We start from the raw sequence: 21779 nt of genomic DNA on the forward strand, positions 1-21779 counted from the left end.
TCTTTCGATTTTGTAACAATCTAATATATATATTTAATCGCCATAAAATTTGTCTTGTGAGTTTGCGTGAGGGTAAAATTAGCATTGAAGATTTTAAGCTGGACTGAAGTGCTTTGCATACATGTGGTAAGGCTGGCCTCTGTGTTGCACATGTCACTCGGTTGGGCGGGTGGATGTGACGTAACCACTTTTTCTTTCAACCAGAGTTCAAAGGCTGCTGCATTATTCATGTCCAAGCAGAGGCTACAGCTACAACTGTAGCCACACAAATGAATTATCATGCAATGGAAAGTCACTTTAAAAGCGCAGAAAGTTGCATTATTGAAATGCAGTATCGACATGTATATGCAATATACAAACTATTACCATTGTGTAGGACTTTTAGCCGCATTTTGCGACAGGACAGTCCACACAGCTGTTTGACACTTCTCTGCACCTACGTACACACATCTCTAAGCGCACACACATTCTGAACTGCTGGAGACTCAACACACTCACCTTTACCATTACCAAACAAATGCAGTCCGGGAAAAGCAGATGTTTTGTTTTTCTTTCGCAGACTATAAAAGCTTTTATATTGTCATGTAGCACAAGTATTTAAGCATGTTCACGAGAGAGAAAGAGAGTGCAACATCCGCCATGTAACCGCCATACATTGCGTGCATAAATTATGCCATGGACATTACATTAAGACCGGTTTTAAAATAATATGGCCAAATGAGAACTTTTCTGTCATAAACTATAACAAAACAACTTGAAATTAACAAAATTGAAACACTGAGAACAGAATAAATACAGGAATGGAGAAAAGAGCACTCTTTTATTATCAGCTGTCAGTCAGTGCCCGCTCTTTTTTTCTGGTTATTGCACTTTTTGCCTATGCTGTGTAAATGCAGACGATTGGATGGGAGTCACCTTTAAAAGATGATAAATGTAAGCAGGTCATCAAATTTTTTTTTTTTTTAAATTAGATACTGTCATAAAATCAAGATCTGCAATGTAAATACTCTAAAATTCTATAGGGAAAAAGCTGGTCAGTAGAGTTTGCTATTTTCCATTTATATATTAACAAATATTTAGCAGTATTTGCATGTTAATTGCATAGAATTCGATAGAAACTAATGTAAAACTATTGCAAACATGAAAGTATGGGAATAATCATGAAAATTGCATACATAAATAATGGAAGTAAATTCATTACAAGTTAATTCAAAAACACCTAAATTGTTTTGCATTTTGTGATTTTTATAAAATAAATTTTGGAAGAAAAATCTATTTTCCATTCATATATTAACAAAATATTTGAATTCTAAGACTATTCCATTTATGTGTTTCATCACTAAGGATTTCTTTAAAACCGTAAAAATCTCGTCTTATCTTGTTCTCATGAACTCAATCTCGTGTCTTATCTCACGGAGTAGGCGTCTCGTCACACCCCTAATACACACACACACACACACACACACACACACACACACACACACACACACACACACACACACACACACACACACACACACACACACACACACACACACACACACACACACACACACAGTTAAGACCATAAGTTTATATTTACTGTATAAACTTTACACATACTCTTGGATTATCACATTTGTTTCTGTTATGCTTAATAGCAGAATAATGAGAGAGCTATTTTTTGAAATTGTTATAACTTTTCTTGAAAGTCAAGTTTACATACAATAAGATTATTATGCCTCTTAAAAAAGCTTAGATGATGGTGTCAAGGTTTTGGAAGCTTCTGATTGGCTAATTGACAACATTTGACTTAATTGAAGGCACAGGTGTAGAGTAGTATTTAAAGAAAACCAGAAACACACTGCTTCTTTGTGTGACAACATGGGAAAATCAACAAGCAAGAATCAACAAACAAAGCCAGATTACATTTTGCTATATTACACTGGGAAAAGAATATTTTTTGTAGATATGTTCTGTGGTCAGATGGAACTAAAAATAAACAGTTTGGCCATAATGACCAGTGTTACATTTGGAGAACAAAGGGGTAAGCTTACAAGCCTACACCATCCCAACTTTTGCGACAGGAGAGACTGGTCCACTTCGCAGCATAGATGGCATAATGAAGAAAGAACATTATGTAGGAATACTAAAGCAACATTACAGATATTAGCCAGGGAATTAAAACTTGGCCACAAATGGGTCTTCCAAACAGACCATGACCCTAAGTATTCCGCCAAATTAGTTCAACTGTCCTTTAATTCAACAGAGTGGATGTTTTGGAGTGGCCATCACAAAGCCCTGACCTCAATACTATTGAAAATTTTTTGGACAGAGTCGAAAAAGCTTGTGCGAGCAAGACAGCCTACAAAACTGACTCAGTTACACCAATTTTGTCAGGAGAAATGGGCCAAAATTCCTTCAAACTATTGTGAGAAGCTTATGGAAGTATACCCAAATTATTTTACCAAAGTTGTACAGTTTAAAAGCAAAGCTAAAAAAAAAAAAAACCAAGGAAATGAATGTAAACTTTTGATTTTCTAGAAATTAACAAAACAATTATCAAAAAATAAATAAATAAATACAATTTTCTCATCATTCTTGCATTTAGCAAATTCAAATTATTTTAGTTAGTCCTATCATCAGACATTTTTTAAAAAAATGGTTATGTTCCTTTTTTTTAGAATGTATGTAAACTTCTGGTTTCAACTGTGTGTTATTTAAGACAAGTTTAAGTGACTGCAACTACCTAAAACCTAAAAAGGAAAAGTAATTACTAACTTTTTCAGTGGAAAACTCATTTAATTACAGTAACTATACTTAATTACACACAACACCAGTTCCAATAGAGTTCATAATTTTAGAATCCACAACCAGTTTATTGCATAGCCCAAGTTCAAATAATAGGAAGCTCAGTATCCATATGAATTAATTACACAGATTTTTAATTCCTTTATAGTCAATAATGAATATCTAAATACCAGAATGAGACCCGACCTATTGTTTACTCACCTCTGTTTGAACTAGATAGTTCCGTTGTGTACGGATGTGTTTGAGAAAGCCCATAATGTTGACTGTCCCCTTCTCTTTAATCTGTTTTAACATGCTGTCCAACACTATGTAGGTCCCTGTTCGGCCCACTCCAGCACTAAACACGTAAACACACATCAGAAATGTCCAATTTAAAATATGACACGTCTTGTTAAATTGAAAGTATAAGAACTGTAGCCCACCTGCAGTGTACAACCATTGGGCCCATGCCATCTGTTTGGGCTTTAGAAGACTTGTAGACAAATGAAAGAACAGGCAGCACGTATTCTGGTACACCCATGTCTGGCCACTGTGTGTAGTGGTACTGTGTTACTGTCCTCTCGTTACTACGATATCTTTGAGAACCCTAAAAGAGAAACAATTATGATGAAACTGAATAATGTATTTTGAACATGCAACACAACAAGCAAAAGTTTAACTGTGGTGGTTTCATTCATTAATTTTCCTTCGGCTTAGTACCTTTTTCATCAGGGTTTGCCACAGTGGAATGAACCACCAACTTATCCAGTCTATGTTTTTATGTTTTGCCCTTCGAGCTGCAACCCAACACTCACACACAATCATACACTACAGCCATTTAGTTTGTTAAATTCACCTGTACATGTCTTTGGACTGTGGTGAAAACCGAAGCACTCGGGAGAAACTCAGGCAAACACGTGGAGAACATGCAAACTCCACACAGAAATGCCAGCTGACCCAGTTGGGACTCAAACCAACAATCTTCTTGCTGTGAGGTGACAGTGCTAACCACTGAGCCATCAAGTTGCCCTAACTGTGGTTGTTATAAGAAAAAAAAGATGTATGTTTGGTAATAGTTATTGACTTTAAATTTAATTATAAAATGATGAACATTCATTCATTTTCTTGTCGGCTTAGTCCCTTTATTAATCCAGGGTCGCCACAGTGGAATGAACCACCAACTTATCCAGCAAGTTTTTATGCAGCGGATGCCCTTCCAGCTGCAACCCATCTCTGGGAAACATCCACACACACACTGATACACTACGGAAAATTAAGCCTACCCAATTTACCTATACCGCATGTCTTTGGACTGTGGGGGAAACCGGAGCACACAGAGGAAACCCACGTGAAGGCAGGGAGAACATGCAAACTCCACACAGAAACGCCAACTGAACCGAGGTTCGAACCAGCGACCTTCTTGCTGTGAGGCGACAGCACTACCTACTGCGCCACTGCCTCGCCAAAATGATAAACAGTTCAATATAGTTTATTTAAATTAATTATTAAGATGAACACTTTTACATAGCTCATATTCAATTCTAAATGAAATTTTCTACAAATAACCTTGGTGTAACTTGGATCTGTTAAGTTAACTTAGTTAATAATAAACTTATTATAAATTTATAATTATACACATACAGTTGTAGTATTTTAAGTAGTCAGCTATTCACTTTACTTAAAGTGATTGGTTGACTTTAAGAAGTGAGTAAACCTATTTTATTAGAAGTCTGATTTGTTGACTTTAAATAAAACTGGTTTACTCACTTTTTAAAGTTTGATTAGTTTGTTAAATTAAGTTTGATTAAACCCATTTTATTTATAGTTTGTTAAGTTGACTTCATCTAATAAAGTGAGTAAACCCATTCTATTTGAAGTGATTATTTGACTTTAAATAAAATAGAATTGCTCTAACCTTATACATTGACTTTTAAAAGGGGGTACACTCAAATTTAAAGTGATTGGTTGACTTTACGTTTAAAAGGGATTTGTTGACTTCAGGTGAGAAAAGCAGTTGGATTTAAAGTCAAATAATCTCTTTAAAGACAATGGCTCATTATTTTAAGTAAAGTCAACTAATTGCTTTCCAAATAAATGTTTTTAAATGTTCAGTCAATTTAAGCTGGGCATTTTTATATATAGTATAAAAATGCATGTTTATTTTATGATTTAGATAATGGAAATATTTAGTCACAGTTGCTAAGACATAGGGCTTCATTTCTAATTGTCAAGTCTAAAGCGCATGGAACAAAAGCATTAGGGGGTGTCCGAATTCACTTTTGCTATTTTAAGGACAAAAAATACGGTCTGCACCACGAAGCATGTCTAACAGGCTTGTTCATATTTCCTTAATGAGTTATGGGTGTGTTTTGAGCATAACGTAAATCAGAGTCTCATCTCCCATTCCCTATAAGAGTCAGTTGCATCACACCATAGCACATTTGCTATTTACATGGCGGTTTATTCCGCTGTGGCGACCTCAGATAAATAAAGGGACTAAGCTGAAAGGAAAAATTTGAATCCCCTCCCCCACCTTTATACTTATGTAGAAAATACCCATTTTTGTAACATTTTAATCCTTTTTTTGTATGTAAAACTATTTGTGTATTGCTGTACATCCTGTGTGCAAGCGTTTGAACCCACATAGGTGCATAACTAACGTGCTCCTCAAAGCTCCTCAAAATAGCAAAGCGCCAGCAATGCACGTAACACACCTTCTTTTTAGACTGGCACACCCATGAGTCCACAAAGTGGTGCAAATGGATTTGCTGTTTAAACAATATGGTGCAAATTAGGATTGTGCTGCTCCGACAATAGCAAGACATTGCACCACACATGTCTTGTCCCTTATTGCGCCGGGTGTATGATAGAGCCCAAAGACACAATTACAAGAAATTAAGTTGCAAATATAAAATAAAGCCATAAATAGGACAACTACAATTAACTCTGCCAGATACAAAATCACAATTGCCACTAATAAAACTTCAATTGTGTAGTAAAAGGTGTACATTTTAGACACTGAATCACAATTACAAGAATTTATCAGTTGTGACAATCACTAGAAACAAAGTTAAACAAATGAAGTCAATTGTGAGATATAAAACAAGTACAAGGAAATTTGTCTTGAAGTATTAAATATTTAATATCAACAAAGAAAATAATGATAAAACTAATATTATTCCATTATTAAAAATATTGATACCTTTTTTATGCTGGTATTTCTGAGAGTGAAAGTTCTCTTGGTGTAGTAAGCAAGGACATTTGTGCTCTTTACGGTAACCAAAAAACATCCATACTCCTCCTGGTTCTCCAGAGGCCAGTACTGGTCACACTTTTTCTGAGAAATCAACAATATTCGTTAATCATTAATATCCTTAGACATCACAAATAATCCAAACAATATTTATCATCGTCTAATCTCCAAAAGTCTAAATTCTGTTATATATTTTCAACTTCTTCTAATCCCATACAAAATCTTCTGCCATTCGATAATGCTGAGAATGACAGAAATCATTTTAAATCTACTCTAAATGTATTCTAGGTGTACTAAATGTCAGATTTAGGTAAACTACGGCATAAAATGTCTTACCCTTCCTTTCTCCACCAGGTTGGTGATCATAACAATCACTCCCACATTCTGCTCCCACACCATCCGCCAGAAATCCGGTGTGCTGGACTTCAAGGGCCCTTGTGCTGCAATGTAGGCTTTGTTTTTGTTAAAACCCTTGTGTGAAAATAAAAAAGAGATAAATGAAGTTAATGGATGGAAAGAATTGCACATATTTTTCTTTTAAATGTTGAAAGAATATCAGTTTGATGACCTCCACAAACTTTTCCACACTCAAGCTGACCTGACCTTTCTTAGATCAAATCAACAGCAAATTAGCAGCGAGTTTTAAGTGTTTTAATCACTTCTGCTAATTTAACTGGTTACACTTTGAGGTAGTCATGTCCAGATGTACACATGTATTTTTATAAACAGTTTTCTTTGCCTTTTTAAGGAAAAAAAATATGAAAATACAAAAACGATGATGATGTACAGTCAAGGCAGTCAAAAGTAAAATCAGCCTTATACTGGGTTCCAAACTTGGAACTAAGTATTCATGCAAGTAAGTTACATACAATAGATGCAAATGCGCAAACAAAGATGACTTACAAATGATGTAAATCTATGATCTGTTTGCCTTGAACAGGCAGAATTTGCCTTAGGCCCCGTTTACACTAGTGTGATTTAGTTTTAAAATCAAAAACGATCTGCGTTTACACTAGCGTTTCTCCTAGCGTTTCTAAACATATCTCAGTCCACACACTACGCCACTAAAAACATATATCTCGTGACCATTCTCGCACTCTGGGCATGTGCGTTCTAGTATAAACAGGAAGCATGTGTCTCGCTCGGCATTTGGTTATTGTTAGTCAACAAACGCCGGTTGAACAATGAACGCGATGGCAAAGAAAGCAAGAGAGGTATTTTTGAAGACAGACGACGAGGTTGAGTTGTTACTAAACGTAACAAATGAATAACTGCACAATGGCGCCTTAAACAGACAATAGTGCAAACAACGCTCCCATTTCTGTGTCCATGTTGTTTACATTGAAGGCTGGTCTGCTGTCTTCCTATAGCGTTAAAGACATGTGTTATAGTCATGTGATAGAGGCTTGACGAATAAGGGAAGGATACGCAATGACACAAAAGCCCTAATCAGGTAGCAAATCACAGCAGCCCCGCCTCCATTTTCAGATTTCACCGTTTTCCCCCATCCACACTGAGACGGAGCAGCAGCATTTTAGAATGAAAACGACCTCTCCAGCGTTTCCAAAATGCTCCATTTTCAGCGCTCGAAAACTCCGGCATAGTGGCGTAACCGTAGCAAAACTTATGCGTTTTCAAACTAAAGCGCATTAGTGTAAACGGGGCCTTAGTATCACACAAGTTAAAATAATTGGATTCAAGCTGAAAGTTTGTGTGAGAACAAAAACATCCCATGAGTAAACTAGAGCAAGTGACCCAATTCTCTATGTTTGGTGTGAACAATATTGAATAAAGCTGTGTTGGTGAATCACATAGGAGAAGTGCATGCAGATCTCATGAGGCAAAACCTCTGCATTGTAAAGGGAGTTTCTGAAAATCTTCATTCTGTCTGCACTTTTCAGAGTTTCAGTTTCAGTCTCCTAATAATATGTTTTTATGTGGACGAACTCCAAACCACATATGAAAATCCACTGTTTAAAAAAAATCTATAGCTTAAATACTGATCAAATCATAACAGTTTGCTGGCAACTTTTCTGAGGTGAAGGAAGTTGAGGAAAGTGTCTTACATCCACGTAGTTGGCGTTTATATAGTCTCCTCCGCTTTTTCCATCTTTGTCATTAAGGGGTGCGAGCCTCACTCTACTGTGGTCATCTAGAGATGTTATTAAAAATTAGATCATTTTATGTCAGTCAATACAAAAAGTCATCTTTATATATTTAAAAAATCATCACATTTACACTTCAGCATTTTAAAAAGGAACATAGGCTTCACATGTGCAATCATATGTAAAAATCTTTTAGAAAACATGTATTTTGAAACATTTTGATGTAAACCCATGTGATCATATATGTGGAAAAAAAGGAGTGGGCACAATCGCAGCTGTGTTCCCATCACTCTGTGTTAATGCACAGCTAGAATTATTGCAAAATATACAAGTGACTGAATGAATAACATTTTTAATTTTTAGTCCCTTAATTCATAAAAAAGTTTGGTAAAACTTTAGTTCACAGTTTTTTATATGAACTCTTGGCTTATTACCTGCTGATTATTAACATATTAACTGTTCACTAGTAGTTATTAAGTATAATCTTATTCTGCATCCCAAATCCTACCCTCAACCTAAACCTAACTTCTACCTTACTAACAATTAATATATAACTAATTAGTAGTTATTGAGTGAGTAGTGTTAGTTAAGGGTTTGATAATACCCTGAATTGTGATCTAAACCAAAGTGTTACCAAATGTTGTATGCTCTCTTAAGGTGGTATTATACATGTGTTAAAAGATTGTTCATGCAAATAATGGCAGAATCTGCACATTGATGGATTTGCTCTTCAGTGTTTGGACTTTAGCAGTGAAAATGAAACAACCACGCCAACACGGGGAGAACACAGAAAAGATAAGATTAAAGGGCTTTACTTTTTGAAAATAACCACCTGGATGTACCATTTATTACATGGCCACATGGCCAATTATACAAAAACAAAAAACATTTCCTGAGCTCTAATGGTCGTTCCAAGGCTAACAGAAATGGCTGAATATAGTATACACTAACCTACGTTTTTTCCAGTCACAAAAAGGCGCCAAACAATGAACAAGCATATATTTGGATGTTAGCATATTCACTCACTGAGCTTGTGATATGATTTTCAGTGGTTGGTTTCTGGGAGTATGATGCCTTGGAATGTAATGATTAACCAATCAATCGGACGGTATAGGTAAGTATTCCGGACATAATGAAAGGGGAAACACAACTTGATGGAAATGCACCTAATTTGCATTTTTTACCCCCCTTTTTTTGATCTTTGTAAAAGTTTTGCTTCACGTTAGGACTGAAGCCCAGCTATTGTTACAAAGATACAAACAAAAAACATCCACATCAAATGAATGACAAACTAAAAGTGACACATAGGGGCTTAAACAAATTGGGTGCTAACAAGCAAATGGGAAATTAAGGGGGAGGAGGCAATTAAAAACAATGACAAATAATAGGGGTAGAGTAACAAAATAAAACACACATGGGTAATGTTCTAAAACCACACGTTTCACATGTGTTCCACAATAAATGCAATATTATTATTATTATTGTTATTATAGCTCCTACTTTATATTAAATTGACTAGTTAATATGTACTTACATTGAACTTTATAATTTGTTACAATGTACTTATTGTGTAAATACATGTTTTTACATTGTACTTATGTTTGATTAACTACCTGTATGTAATTACATCTGTAATTAATTTCTGTAATTACATTTGTAATTATACTGTTAACCATCCCTTATACCTTAACCCTCCCTTAAACCTACCAATACCACCAATCCTGTCCATAACCTGATCCCAACTCAAGAAGTGTTCTGCAATACATTTCCAACACGTTAAGTACATTGCATTTATTTTTTGATGCAAGTTCAAAGTAGTTAAGGATACTTAATATGAAGTGGAACCTTATTATTTATTTATTTGTGGCATTTTTGCCTTTATTGCGATAGGGCAGTATTTAGACAGAAAGCGAAGTTGGAGAGAAAGGGTGGACATGGTTTTGTGAGGGGGACTCAAACCTGGGACCCCGAAACACAATGGTGCTATATTTCGGTGCATTGCCCAAAAGGCTATCAACATAAAAGGCTTAATTTGAAATTTTGAAACAATTTCACATGCAAAGCTCACGTGGTTATTCTCTAAGGGAAATCATTTGACTTTAAAGCATTTAAAGATAATATCAAATTTTAATGTGAAAATCATTCTCACATGCCAAAATGTTGACATATCGGTTCTTGTTCTTATTATCCGGATGATTAGAACAATCTGTAGTCGTTCCGAGGTCCACGGTGCACGTTTGAACTTCCTAAAAATAGAAACATGAACAACACTGACTTAAATTTAGGTGTCACAAAACGAAATTGTAAATACTTTTTCAGAACAAGTGGTGACTAGTGAGCATCACAAACACATGCTTAAGCTAAAGAGCAAATTAAAAGGGAAATGTGGCTTACCTCGAAATACTCTTTCAATATCTAATGGGGGGAATGCAAAAAGCAATGAAATATAGTAGCAAACCAGACAACATTAAAAAGCAAAACACAGCATAAAGCCAAAGCACTGTTAGCATGGGTTGGATTCTGCTCATTAGGTGTGTTAATTGTCTGTAATTTCTGTTAATGATTGGTTGATAAAGTGATCCAATATTAAATAAGTAACAGTAATTTAATTTCGAAAAAAAAAAGATTTATAACAACAGTTATAGACAGAAATTCTAAGAAATAAAGCCATAATTGTAAGATATACATTTAAACATTGTAATATTAAAGGGCACCTATTTGACCTCTTTTTCAAGATTTAATACAAGTCTTTTGTGTCTCCAGAATGTGTCTGTAAAATTTCAGCTCAAAACACCCATTAGATTATTTATTATACCTTTCAGAATATTGGAATTTTCAGCTCTGAGCACCTTGTAGCTGTTTTTGTTGCCTATGCCTTTAATGGAAATTAGTTAGTTGGCCCCGCCCACCGTATCTATGAGAGTGTGTGAGTGTCTCCATTTCCTGCTCTGTCAGATAAACAGCACAGTGACAGATATAAAGGAAGCAGATCTCACATTATGTTTGTGAGAATTACTACAGTAAGATTTTTTACAATGATTGTTTAATGTATTTGTTGTGGAGTTCATTCAAGCCTTTCTGCAATGATGAGTCACACACAATGTATTAAGTATTAAGCGTTTCTCCCAAAGAAAAGCCTGTCTAAGCAAAATTCTAGCAGGCCTCTGTAGCTCCGCTCACGCTCCGCCTCTTTGCCCTTGTTTGGTATCCCACAGTCGGTGCGATGAGCTACAAACAAAATGGTGACGGTTGGCTACGCCTACTTGTAGCTTCTTTTGCACTCTTCAGAAACCTATGGGTGATGTCACGGATATTACATCCATATCTTATACAGTCTATGGTTAATACTCTGCTGTCAATCAATTCAGTGGGCAGAAAAACCACACTCCTACTACTCCACAAAATGGGCCTCAAAATGGGAGAAATTTGGATCTTATTTTAATGTCTAGAAATTTAATTTTATTGTCTTTATATGGTAACACTTTACAATAAGGTTCATTAGTTAATGCATTTACTAACATGAACTAATCATGAACAACACATGTAAAGCATTTATTAATCATAATTGAACATTTACTAATGCATTATTAACATCCAAGTCCATGCTTGTTAACATTAGTTAATGCACTGACTTAACATGAACTATGAACAACTGTATTTACATTAACTAACGTCAACTAACATGAACAAATACAGTAGTAAATGTATTGTTCATTGTTTGTTCATGTTAGTAAATGCATTATTTAACATTAACTAATGAACCTTATTGTTAAGTGTGACCCTTTATATTACTACAATATGACTGTGGACACAGTTTTGTACAAAGAGCTTACAAAAGATGATTTTCATCATAGGTGCCCTTTAAGTCAAAATTTGTCAATTTTTTTTTTCAAAATTCTGAGAAATATTTGCCCTAATGGAATATAAATTCCTACATGTGAAAAAAAGCCTTTTTAAATATCTTATTGTCTTAAATGTCTTAATAACAAGAAAGTTGTCATTGCAAATGGGGAGTCACAAGTATTTGAGGTTTCCTGATCATTCATTTATTTATTTATTTATTTATTTATTTATTTGTTTGTTTGTTTGTTTGTTTGTTTGTTTGTTTGTTTGTTGATTTATTTGGATGGTTGGTTATTTATTTCTTTATTGTTTGTTAGTAATTAATTATTTAATTAATTTATTTATTTATTCGTTCATTCATGTTTATCTACTGCTACATTTATTTTTCTAAATATTAAACAAATGGCACTAGATGTTCAGGAATCAACTTTTGTGCTGTTATATGATTAATTATAACTTTGGTACTTTTTTGATACGATTTAAATAATTTATTTGCTTATTTTTTTATTTTAAATGTATTTTTTATTTATTACTTGGCTTTCCTAGGAAAAAAATATTTATTTATTTGTTTATTTATTTATTTTTAATTTTATTTATTTTTTAATTATTAATTCAGTCATTCATTTATTCATTCATCTGTTCATTCATTGATTTATATTTATCTACTACTACATTTCTTTTTCTAAATATTAATCAAATGCCACCAGATATTCAGGATTTAATTTTTGTTCCGTTATATGATTAAAGTTAGACACAAATATCAATGATGGACAGAAACAGTTGCTCTAGTGAGATCCTACAAAGTCCAAATTGTGAAAAAATCTCAATGACAAGAAAGTTGCAGGAGCAAACAATAAGTAATAAGTACCACTTATAACAAGCTTTTATGCAAATGAGAAAGTATAATGTCGATACTATTTTTGATACTGATTAAATATTTTATTAGCTTTTTTGTTTAAATAAATGTATTTATTTATTATTTGTAATTTCTTGAGAAATGATTTTCTTTCCTTTTTATTATTATCATCATCATCATCATCATCATCATCATCATCATTATTATTATTATTATTATTAGAAGTTTGATCTAGTGAATGCCAAAACAATAAAAACATCATGCTACATAATTAAATGCAGCCACACATATCAATAATAGACAGAATCCGAAGCCATGCAAACAGAAACATGCATTTAAACACTGGAGTTTGCATCAATCTTTGTGTTTACCATAACTAGCATGCCACAACACACAGACTTTCATTCACTTCATAACACAAACATCCTCAAAACAAAAACTCATAAAACATATCCATCACTTTTTTTTCATAGGTGGCACTTATGACAAGAACTAATAATTAAGTACTGCCTTGTTTGTGTCCAATTAAAGCTTGCCTGATTTTTGAATGATCTAATCAAGTGTGAAGAAAATCTCCAATCTGACACTGATTGATGTTAATGAAGCTGTATGTGGGTCTGTTTGTGCACCTGACTGGAACATAGAGCTGAATGCGTTACTGACCTAATTATAACTCAAAAGCATTATCAACAACTTGTGTTTATGCATGAGCGAATAGACAAAATACATTCGTTTATGAGACATGCCTTAATGACATGTTGAACTGCTACATCAAGGCTCATGAGAGACAGCTGTCCCTTGAAACGTGTGGAAGGAGAGGGGGATGATAGGATACCAACCTCGAACTCTCTGGAAAACGAGCTGGTGTTGTGAAGCTCTGTCACATGATTCACAAATTGCTTTACTGGCAGGGGTTCATGTTCACCTGGAAGAAAAGGAAAATTATTGGTCTTTAATAATGTAAAACAAAGTGTTAATTTTTTTACACCCACTACTATATATATATAGTAGTGGGTAGCACGTTCGCCTCACAGCAAGAAGGTCGCTGGGTCGCTGGTTCGAGCCTCGGCTTAGTTGTGTAGTTTGCATGTTCTCCCTGCGTTCACGTGGGTTTCTTCCAGTTGCTCCGGTTTCCCCCATAGTCCAAAAACATGCGGTGCAGGTGAATTGGGTAGGCTAAATTGTCCGTAGTGTATGAGTGTGTGTGTGAATGAGTGTGTGTGGATGCTTCCCAGAGATGGGTTGCGGCTGGAAGGGCATGCGCTGCGTAAAAACTTGCTGGATAAGTTGGCGGTTTATTTCGCTGTGGCGACCCCAGATTAATAAAGGGACTAAGCTGACAAGAAAATGAATGAATGAATATATAAATACAATTTCTGTTTAAGGGCGAGCAGATTTTTTCAACACATTTCTAAACATAATAGTTTTAATAACTCATTTCTAATAACTGATTTATTTTATCTTTGCCATAATGACAATACATAATATTTTACTAGATCTTTTTCAAGACACTTCTATACAGCTTAAAGTGACATTTAAAGGCTTAACTAGGTTAATTAGGTTTACTAGGCAGGTCAGGGTAATTAGCCAAGTTGTTGTATAACTATGGTTTGTTCTGTAGACAATCGAAAGAAAAAAATTGCTTAAAGGAGCTAATCATTTTGACCTTAAAATGGCTTTTTAAAACATAAAAACTGCATTTATTCTACATGAAATAAAACAAATAAGACTTCCTCTGGAAGGAAAAATATTATCAGACATACTGTGAAAATTTCCTTGCTCTGTTAAGCATCATTTGGGAAATATTTAAAAAAAGAAAACAAATTTCAAAGGGGTATAAAGGGGCTAATAATTCTGACTTCAAATATATATGTTTGTGTGTGTGTGTGTGTTTGTGTGTGTGTGTGTGTGTGTGTGTGTGTGTGTGTGTGTGTGTGTGTGTGTGTGTGTGTGTGTGTGTGTGTGTGTGTGTGTGTGTGTGTGTGTGTGTGTGATAGATAGATAGATAGATAGATAGATAGATAGATAGATAGATAGATAGGTAGGTAGGTAGGTAGGTAGGTAGGTAGGTAGGTAGGTAGGTAGGTAGGTAGGTAGGTAGGTAGGTAGGTAGGTAGGTAGGTAGGTAGGTAGGTAGGTAGGTAGGTAGGTAGGTAGGTAGGTAGATAGATAGATAGATAGATAGATAGATAGATAGATAGATAGATAGATAGATAGATAGATAGATAGATAGATAGATAGATAGATAGATAGATAGATAGATGCCTTAAAAGCAATAAGTTGACTTTTTGACTTTACAAAAATAATGTAAGCAAACCCAGTGTAACTTGAAACTGTCAAGTCAACTTAATTTTTATAATTATGCTAATTGTACTCACTTTTTAAAGTCACCTAATACCTTTTACAGTGACTATTTTAGCGCATCTGTTTTCAAATAATTACTGCGAATTATTATAATATTAGATATTTAGTGCTTCATTAAGTCTATAAAATCTACATTTGTAGTATGTATTGAATTTAGAAGACTAAATTTATGTAGTATGTGATGTTATTGTTTTTAATAAATGAATCAGAAAAGAGAGAGAAAAAGAGCATTGCTCATTTGAGTGGAAAAATATATTGCGTTTATAAAACTCTTTGTGGTACTACCTGTAGGGTTTAGCAGTGGCGATGAGGAAATGACCCTGGGCGAAGTGCTGTCCTCGATGTAGAAATGAGCAGTCTGAAAACACTTCCTGTAAAGGCATTAAACACTTTTATTGAACATACTGTTGACTGACTTTCACACAAATACACATCCAGCGGCTCTCACACACAAGCTTTGGGTATTTGCGTGTTGTTGTTGTTGTGTTATCCACATATGTGCTCAAAGCTTTAAAAAAAAACATCATATTCAATCTAATCCACAACACGTTTTTAACAGGATCACTTAAACCGGAAGCTGTTTTGTCTAAAACTCTAACTTCTTGGAAGGGATTAGCGCTCACAATGGTGCCCACAGACACAGATTTAGCACTAACGTTTTGAAGACGTCCCATTAAGTGCGCATCTGTCTGCTCTCCAAATGAGCACCATGTAGCTACAGATGGACAAGCAGTCGTACATGAGCGTGTTCTGCTGAGATTGAACCACCCACGGCTGCGCTAACAAGACACGAACATGACTTGGTCGTGTCGAACATAATCACGTGGAGGAGGTTCTTTCTCCAGCCTGGCAGCATGTGCTCCCTGTAGGCCCACAAACAACAGATCAGCATATCGGAGATTTAATCACCAGCTCCAAGATTACCGATTTAATCTCCTCGCAATCTTCGCGGTGTTACAACAAAAAGTCAAACACGAGCAATATGCTGAAGGGGCAAGAGGCACGTCGCAATGAGAAATGTACAATCTTGTGTGTTTACACATCCGAGACATCTTCTTGATGGGATTTGCCAAAGTTGCTTATTTCACGGTTGGGAATATCTGACAGAAAACAAGGCTTTTCAGACTTCCATCCTGGTGTGGAAGGAGCATTTTATTTAGCGCTTTGGTGTGAATTCGGGGGCTGTTTCGCACACACGGAGACCACCGCCACATCATGGCTTGTTTATCTTGCTTCCCTTTGAGGTGGTCCGTCGCCCGGTGGGTGTGAGATTGGGTCTGTGCCCAAGATTAGACCCCCATCACAGACAGACAACACGCTCCTCATGGGGCCACACCGCACTCCCCCCCTTCTCCTCCTTATCGACGATTGTTATGATTATGGATTAGTAACAATATGATGGAAATCACAAGCAGCTGTCTAGGAGGAAGTCTATTTTTGTTTTTCATGCACCCTCAACTGAGTTTCTTGGCCTAAATTAACAGTTTCTTAAAATGAATTACTGTGCTAACATATAAACTGCCTTTGTAAAACATGTTAATACAGGTGAATTATTTAAATTAATATGAAATGAAATGATAATTTTTTTGTTTATTTGTTTTATGTTTTTGCTAATAACTATTTAACTATTGATTACATTTCAATTTTAATATAGGTTAATATATTGCCATAGAATAAACCAAAAAAGACATGTTTTCAGCTTTTTCTATACATCATTTTCGGACAACTAAATACCAATGATTTTAATTCGGAAGAGTTAGGAAATCAAAATTTGGTAAAAAAATCCTGATTTTCAATCATAACAAATCAGTAAATAAATTGGTTGAACGAAAAGACAAAGAGATCCATTATTCTACGTATTTTTCTGGCAGCTGGGGTGCTGGAAAAAAACGTAAAATAGCGGTCGTTAAGTTATATAAGTTTACCATAAAATAACAGACGCTAAATTACATAAATTTACCATAAAATAAAGGACGTTAAGTGACAGAAATTTACCATAAAATAAAGTCGTTAAATTCCAAAAACATACCGTAAAATAACAGGCGTTAAATTACAAAATATACCATAAAATAACAGTTGTTAGATTACAGAAGTTTGCCATAAAATAATGGATGTTAAATTACAGAAATTAACTGTAAAATAACAGGCGTTAAATTACAAAAATATACCATAAATTAACAGACGTTAAATAACAGGAGTTTACCATAAAATAACGGTCGTTAAATTACAGAAATTTACCAGAAAATAATGGTTGTTAAATTACAGAAATTTACCACAAAATAACAGTTGTTAAATTAATTAAATTTATCCTAAAATAGCAGGCGGTAAATTACAGAAGTTCACCGTAAAAATGGTCATTTCCGATAAATTTCTGTAATTTAACATCTGTTAATTTACAATAAATTACTGTAATTTAATGGTCGCTATTTTATGTTTTTTTTTTTTTTCCGGACTTGGGTAAAAAATAATAAATAAATAAAAAAATAATAATAATGGACTTTTTTCTTTACAGTGTAAATATATACACACACAGAGAGCTTTGAAAGAAACAGTGAGCTTAATTTCTCTGAATTTACTGTATTTATTAGGTACAGGTTTTAGTAAATAATTAATTTTTTTTTTTTAGTCTCTGAATGTCTGATTATATTTTCAATTTTCAGATAAACTGGTCACACTTTACAATAAGGTTCATTAGTTAAAGTTAATTAATGCATTTACAAACATGAACAAACCATGAACAATATATCTACTACTGAATTTGTTCATGTTAGTTAGCGTTAGTTAATGAAAATACAGTTGTTCATTGTTAGTTCATGTTAACTCATGGTGCATTAACTAATGTTAACAAGCATGGACTTGAATGTTAATAATGCATTAGTAAATGTTCAATTATGATTAATAAATGCTGTACATGTGTTGTTCATGATTAGTTCATGTTAGCAAATGCATTAACTAATGAACCTTATTGTAAAGTGTTACCAATAAACTATTGTCATTGAGACCCAGAAAATTTAAACAATTTTTCAGTGAGACCACATTGTTTGCTTCTTCTGTATGGTAATATCATATTATATGCTGGATTGTGCTACTTGCTTTTTTAATGCTGTCCTGCACAAACAGAAACACACTTTTTTAGAATCATAAACATCTTTTTTTTATTATTGTAAACAAAAATGGCTCACATTTTACAATAAGATTTTGTGAGTTAATGTCAATGTATATACTAACATATACTAACAAAAATCCATACTTGTACATTAATCAATGCACTGAGTTAAATGAAATCAGACCCATTTTTAGTCAAACCCATATCTTAAAAGTCCAGTAAACCTGCAGAAATGGCTATTTTTTCCCATAGACTTACCTCCAGTAAATGTAAATGCCAATCAAAAAAATGAGACCCAGGAAAGTGAGTGTGGAGACCACAGCCAGAGGAACCACTGCCTTCTTCTGCCGCTCAATGCTGCTCGCCAGGCCCACCCGGGACTCATGACTGCTGTTATTTGCATCTATAGGTCATCAGATCAGAGCATCATCATTAATCAATGTTCTTTTAGAATCAGGAAATGCAATATAGTATTAGATTCAAAGACATATAAGGCAGAAAACCAATATCTGATGTATGGCAATATATTAAAATTACACACGTGACATACAAGTTCATATTTTCATATGTGCAACATTTATTTCAAAATATTGCAAAAAATGTCCACTTATAGACCATTTCAATGTGGCTATGTCCTGCTTTTAACATTTCCTGCTTCTTATCATACTATTTCATAACTTTAACAAGAGGAATTTTATACATTTATATAAAATCATCTATTCATGTTAAAACAGCTATTATAACATGATTTATCAGAATGTGGACCTTTTTGGATTTTCGTAAACTACGGAAATTAAAAACGTGAAACAGGAAATACAGTAGGACCACTGTTATTGATTACATTCTTCAAAATGGTCTACATATTTTTAACCATTGGAATTACAAATATCAAAAACTTATCTATTATGTTATGTCACATACACACACAGATAGATCACATCTAAAATAAAAGTTTGTTTTGACACAATACATGTGTGTGTATTTTGTATATTTATTATGTGTATTTGATACAAACACATACATAAAAGCAAAACTATACAAAGCATTTTTGTCTCAAAGATATTTAAATGTATATATATATTTTGTATGTGTATATATACACACACACACACACACACACACACACACACACACACACACACACACACACACACAAACATTGAATTTTTTTCTTCTTTTTAAAATATTTTCCAAATTGTGTTTAACAAAGCAAGGAAATTTTCACAGTATGTCTGATAATATCTTTTTTTCTGGAAAGACTCTTATTTGTTTTATTTCGGCTAGAATAAAAGCTGTTTTTAATTTTTTTTAACACCATTTTAGGGAAAAAAAATTATTAGCCCCTTTAAGCTATTTTTTAATACTCTACAGAACAAACCGTCATTATACAATAACTTGCTTAATTACCCTAACCTGCCTAAACCTAATATCCCTGGTTAAGTCTTTAAATGTCACTTTAAGCTGTATAGAAGTGTCTTAAAAAAGATCTAGTAAAATATTATTTACTGTCATCATGGCAAAGATCAAATAAATCAGTTATTAGAAATGAGTTATTAAAACTATTATGTTTAGAAATGTGTTGAAAAAAATATTCTCTCCGTTAAACAGAAATTGGGGGGGAAAAAACAAGTGGTCTAACAATTCAGAGGGGCTAATAATTCTGACTTCAACTGTATATAATATATCATTTATTTATATATATATATATATATATATATATATATACATATACACACACACACACACACATACACACACACACACACACTCACACATATATTTTGTCCTAAAAACATTTATTTTGTATGCATTTAATCGTAATTAATCTAACATAATAATATTTACCATATTTGTACATGAATATACACATATTTGAGATTTCAATGGTTGGGAAAATATATGTAAGATATATGTAAAACTTGTATGCCATATACACTACCAGTCAAAAGTTTGGGGTCAGTTTTTTTTTTTTTTTTTTCATGTTGTTTTTAAGGAAAGTTATTCTGTTCATCAATTTATTAAATAAAATAAAAACTTGGACTAAAATAACGTTTGCATAGATTATGATAAAGACATTTTTCTTTTTTCCTATGATTACTGACATGTCCAGGAACCACCTAAATTAATTACAGCAACCTAGACCTCACAGAATTCAAAAGGTACACTTTAAAACTTGAGTTTACAAAAAAAAAAAAAAAACTTTTTTGAAAGGGTTTATTATAACACAGAAAACATATACAATAATTTTCATCACTTTCAACATTGTTTTATGAAAATTTATGAAAATGATACCAAACATGTTGATTTGGGAAGCTTTTGAATTTGGATAGGCAAAATCCAGGCGGAAAGCCTAAAATAGCACTTGAATTTAAGAGGGTTAAAATATATTTATTACTTATTGTATGTAGTTTCAAATTAAATTAAGACTCCAGTCATCATTGCTTTTATTACTATTACCATTAACAATAACAGTTATTTTATAGTGCGATAACATTTCACTATTTTACAATTTGTACTGTATTTTTGATGAAACAAATGCAGCCTCAGTGAGCAGTATAAGCTTATTTTAAAACATTTCAAAATCCCACTGACCCCAAACTTTCGACTGGTAGTGTATGTCATTTGTATATATTTCCATATGTCAGATTTCTATTTGGGAACATATATTGTATATACTGTAAACTCACCTTATGAAATGTTTCAAGTAAAAGGAATCATCTTACTTCATGTAACTTAAACTCAGATTGACCATACTCTAGCATTAAGGTGACTAAAGGTCATTTGCAAACCAGTAGGCCTTATACTGTAATAACAAGTATAAAAAATACTTTTATAATATAATTATACTGTAAAAGTCCAAAAATGTGACAATTATTTATGTAGACATAATAATGGCACAATCAATGCAGCTGATAATGACGACGAAAAAAAATGTAGATTTTGGTAAAGGTGCTATGTTTAACTTAAAATCTGCATAAAACAACAAAAGGTTTGTTAAACCAAACCTCCTTTTGTACTTTGGTATTGAGTTCAAGCTGTTCCCACAGGATATTGACTCAGTTTCTCTTTGATTCTTAAAGACCCTATAATCACTATGTAACCATAAGGATTGGCATAGCACCACTTAATTTATTCCATCAGAAATGTGTTTCACACAAAGAAGCTAAGAAGTTCATAGGTCATGATTCATTGCAGACAGACACGTTTGAGAGATTAAGACATGGCCTAGGACTGTCTGAAATGACCTCGGCATCCCAGCCCAAAAAAATGCTGCCACTGCCAGCTGTCACATACTGGAGCGTAAATATAAGAGATTTGCTGCGCTCTGCTGGACAAACAGTGAAATGTGTAAACTGTCCCATGGAGGAATCATCAAGCTAAATTAGCCTAAATATAAGCTCGCATGCTAAGGCATTTAACTATGTGGTTAAATTTGCAATGCAAATATTCTATATTATATATAATACTAGATAAATCTACAAG

At 33.7% G+C, this 21779-nt stretch overlaps 1 protein-coding gene across 7 annotated transcripts in view; it reads right to left on the minus strand.

The window, feature by feature from the left end:
• The window catches only part of ptprz1a (protein tyrosine phosphatase receptor type Z1a), a 155572-nt gene that overhangs the window by 21027 nt on the left and 112766 nt on the right, over positions 1 to 21779 (minus strand). For 3 of the 7 annotated variants that reach the window (XM_021470701.3, XM_009298099.5, XM_005163137.6), the window contains 10 exons: positions 18555 to 18699; positions 15476 to 15561; positions 13666 to 13751; positions 10522 to 10542; positions 10277 to 10373; positions 8089 to 8174; positions 6359 to 6493; positions 5972 to 6106; positions 3213 to 3376; positions 2992 to 3127 (listed from right to left, as the gene is read on the minus strand). In XM_021470701.3, coding sequence (XP_021326376.2) covers positions 2992 to 3127; positions 3213 to 3376; positions 5972 to 6106; positions 6359 to 6493; positions 8089 to 8174; positions 10277 to 10373; positions 10522 to 10542; positions 13666 to 13751; positions 15476 to 15561; positions 18555 to 18699 — 1091 coding nt within the window. Of the gene's footprint in view, positions 1 to 2991; positions 3128 to 3212; positions 3377 to 5971; positions 6107 to 6358; positions 6494 to 8088; positions 8175 to 10276; positions 10374 to 10521; positions 10543 to 13665; positions 13752 to 15475; positions 15562 to 18554; positions 18700 to 20286; positions 20895 to 21779 lie in introns of those variants that run through there. The other 4 variants (XM_073943220.1, XM_073943219.1, XM_002666879.8 and 1 more) reach the window with 2 other exon arrangements.

Source organism: Danio rerio, chromosome 25 (assembly GCF_049306965.1).
Source record: "Danio rerio strain Tuebingen ecotype United States chromosome 25, GRCz12tu, whole genome shotgun sequence".
Lineage (NCBI taxonomy): Eukaryota > Metazoa > Chordata > Actinopteri > Cypriniformes > Danionidae > Danio > Danio rerio.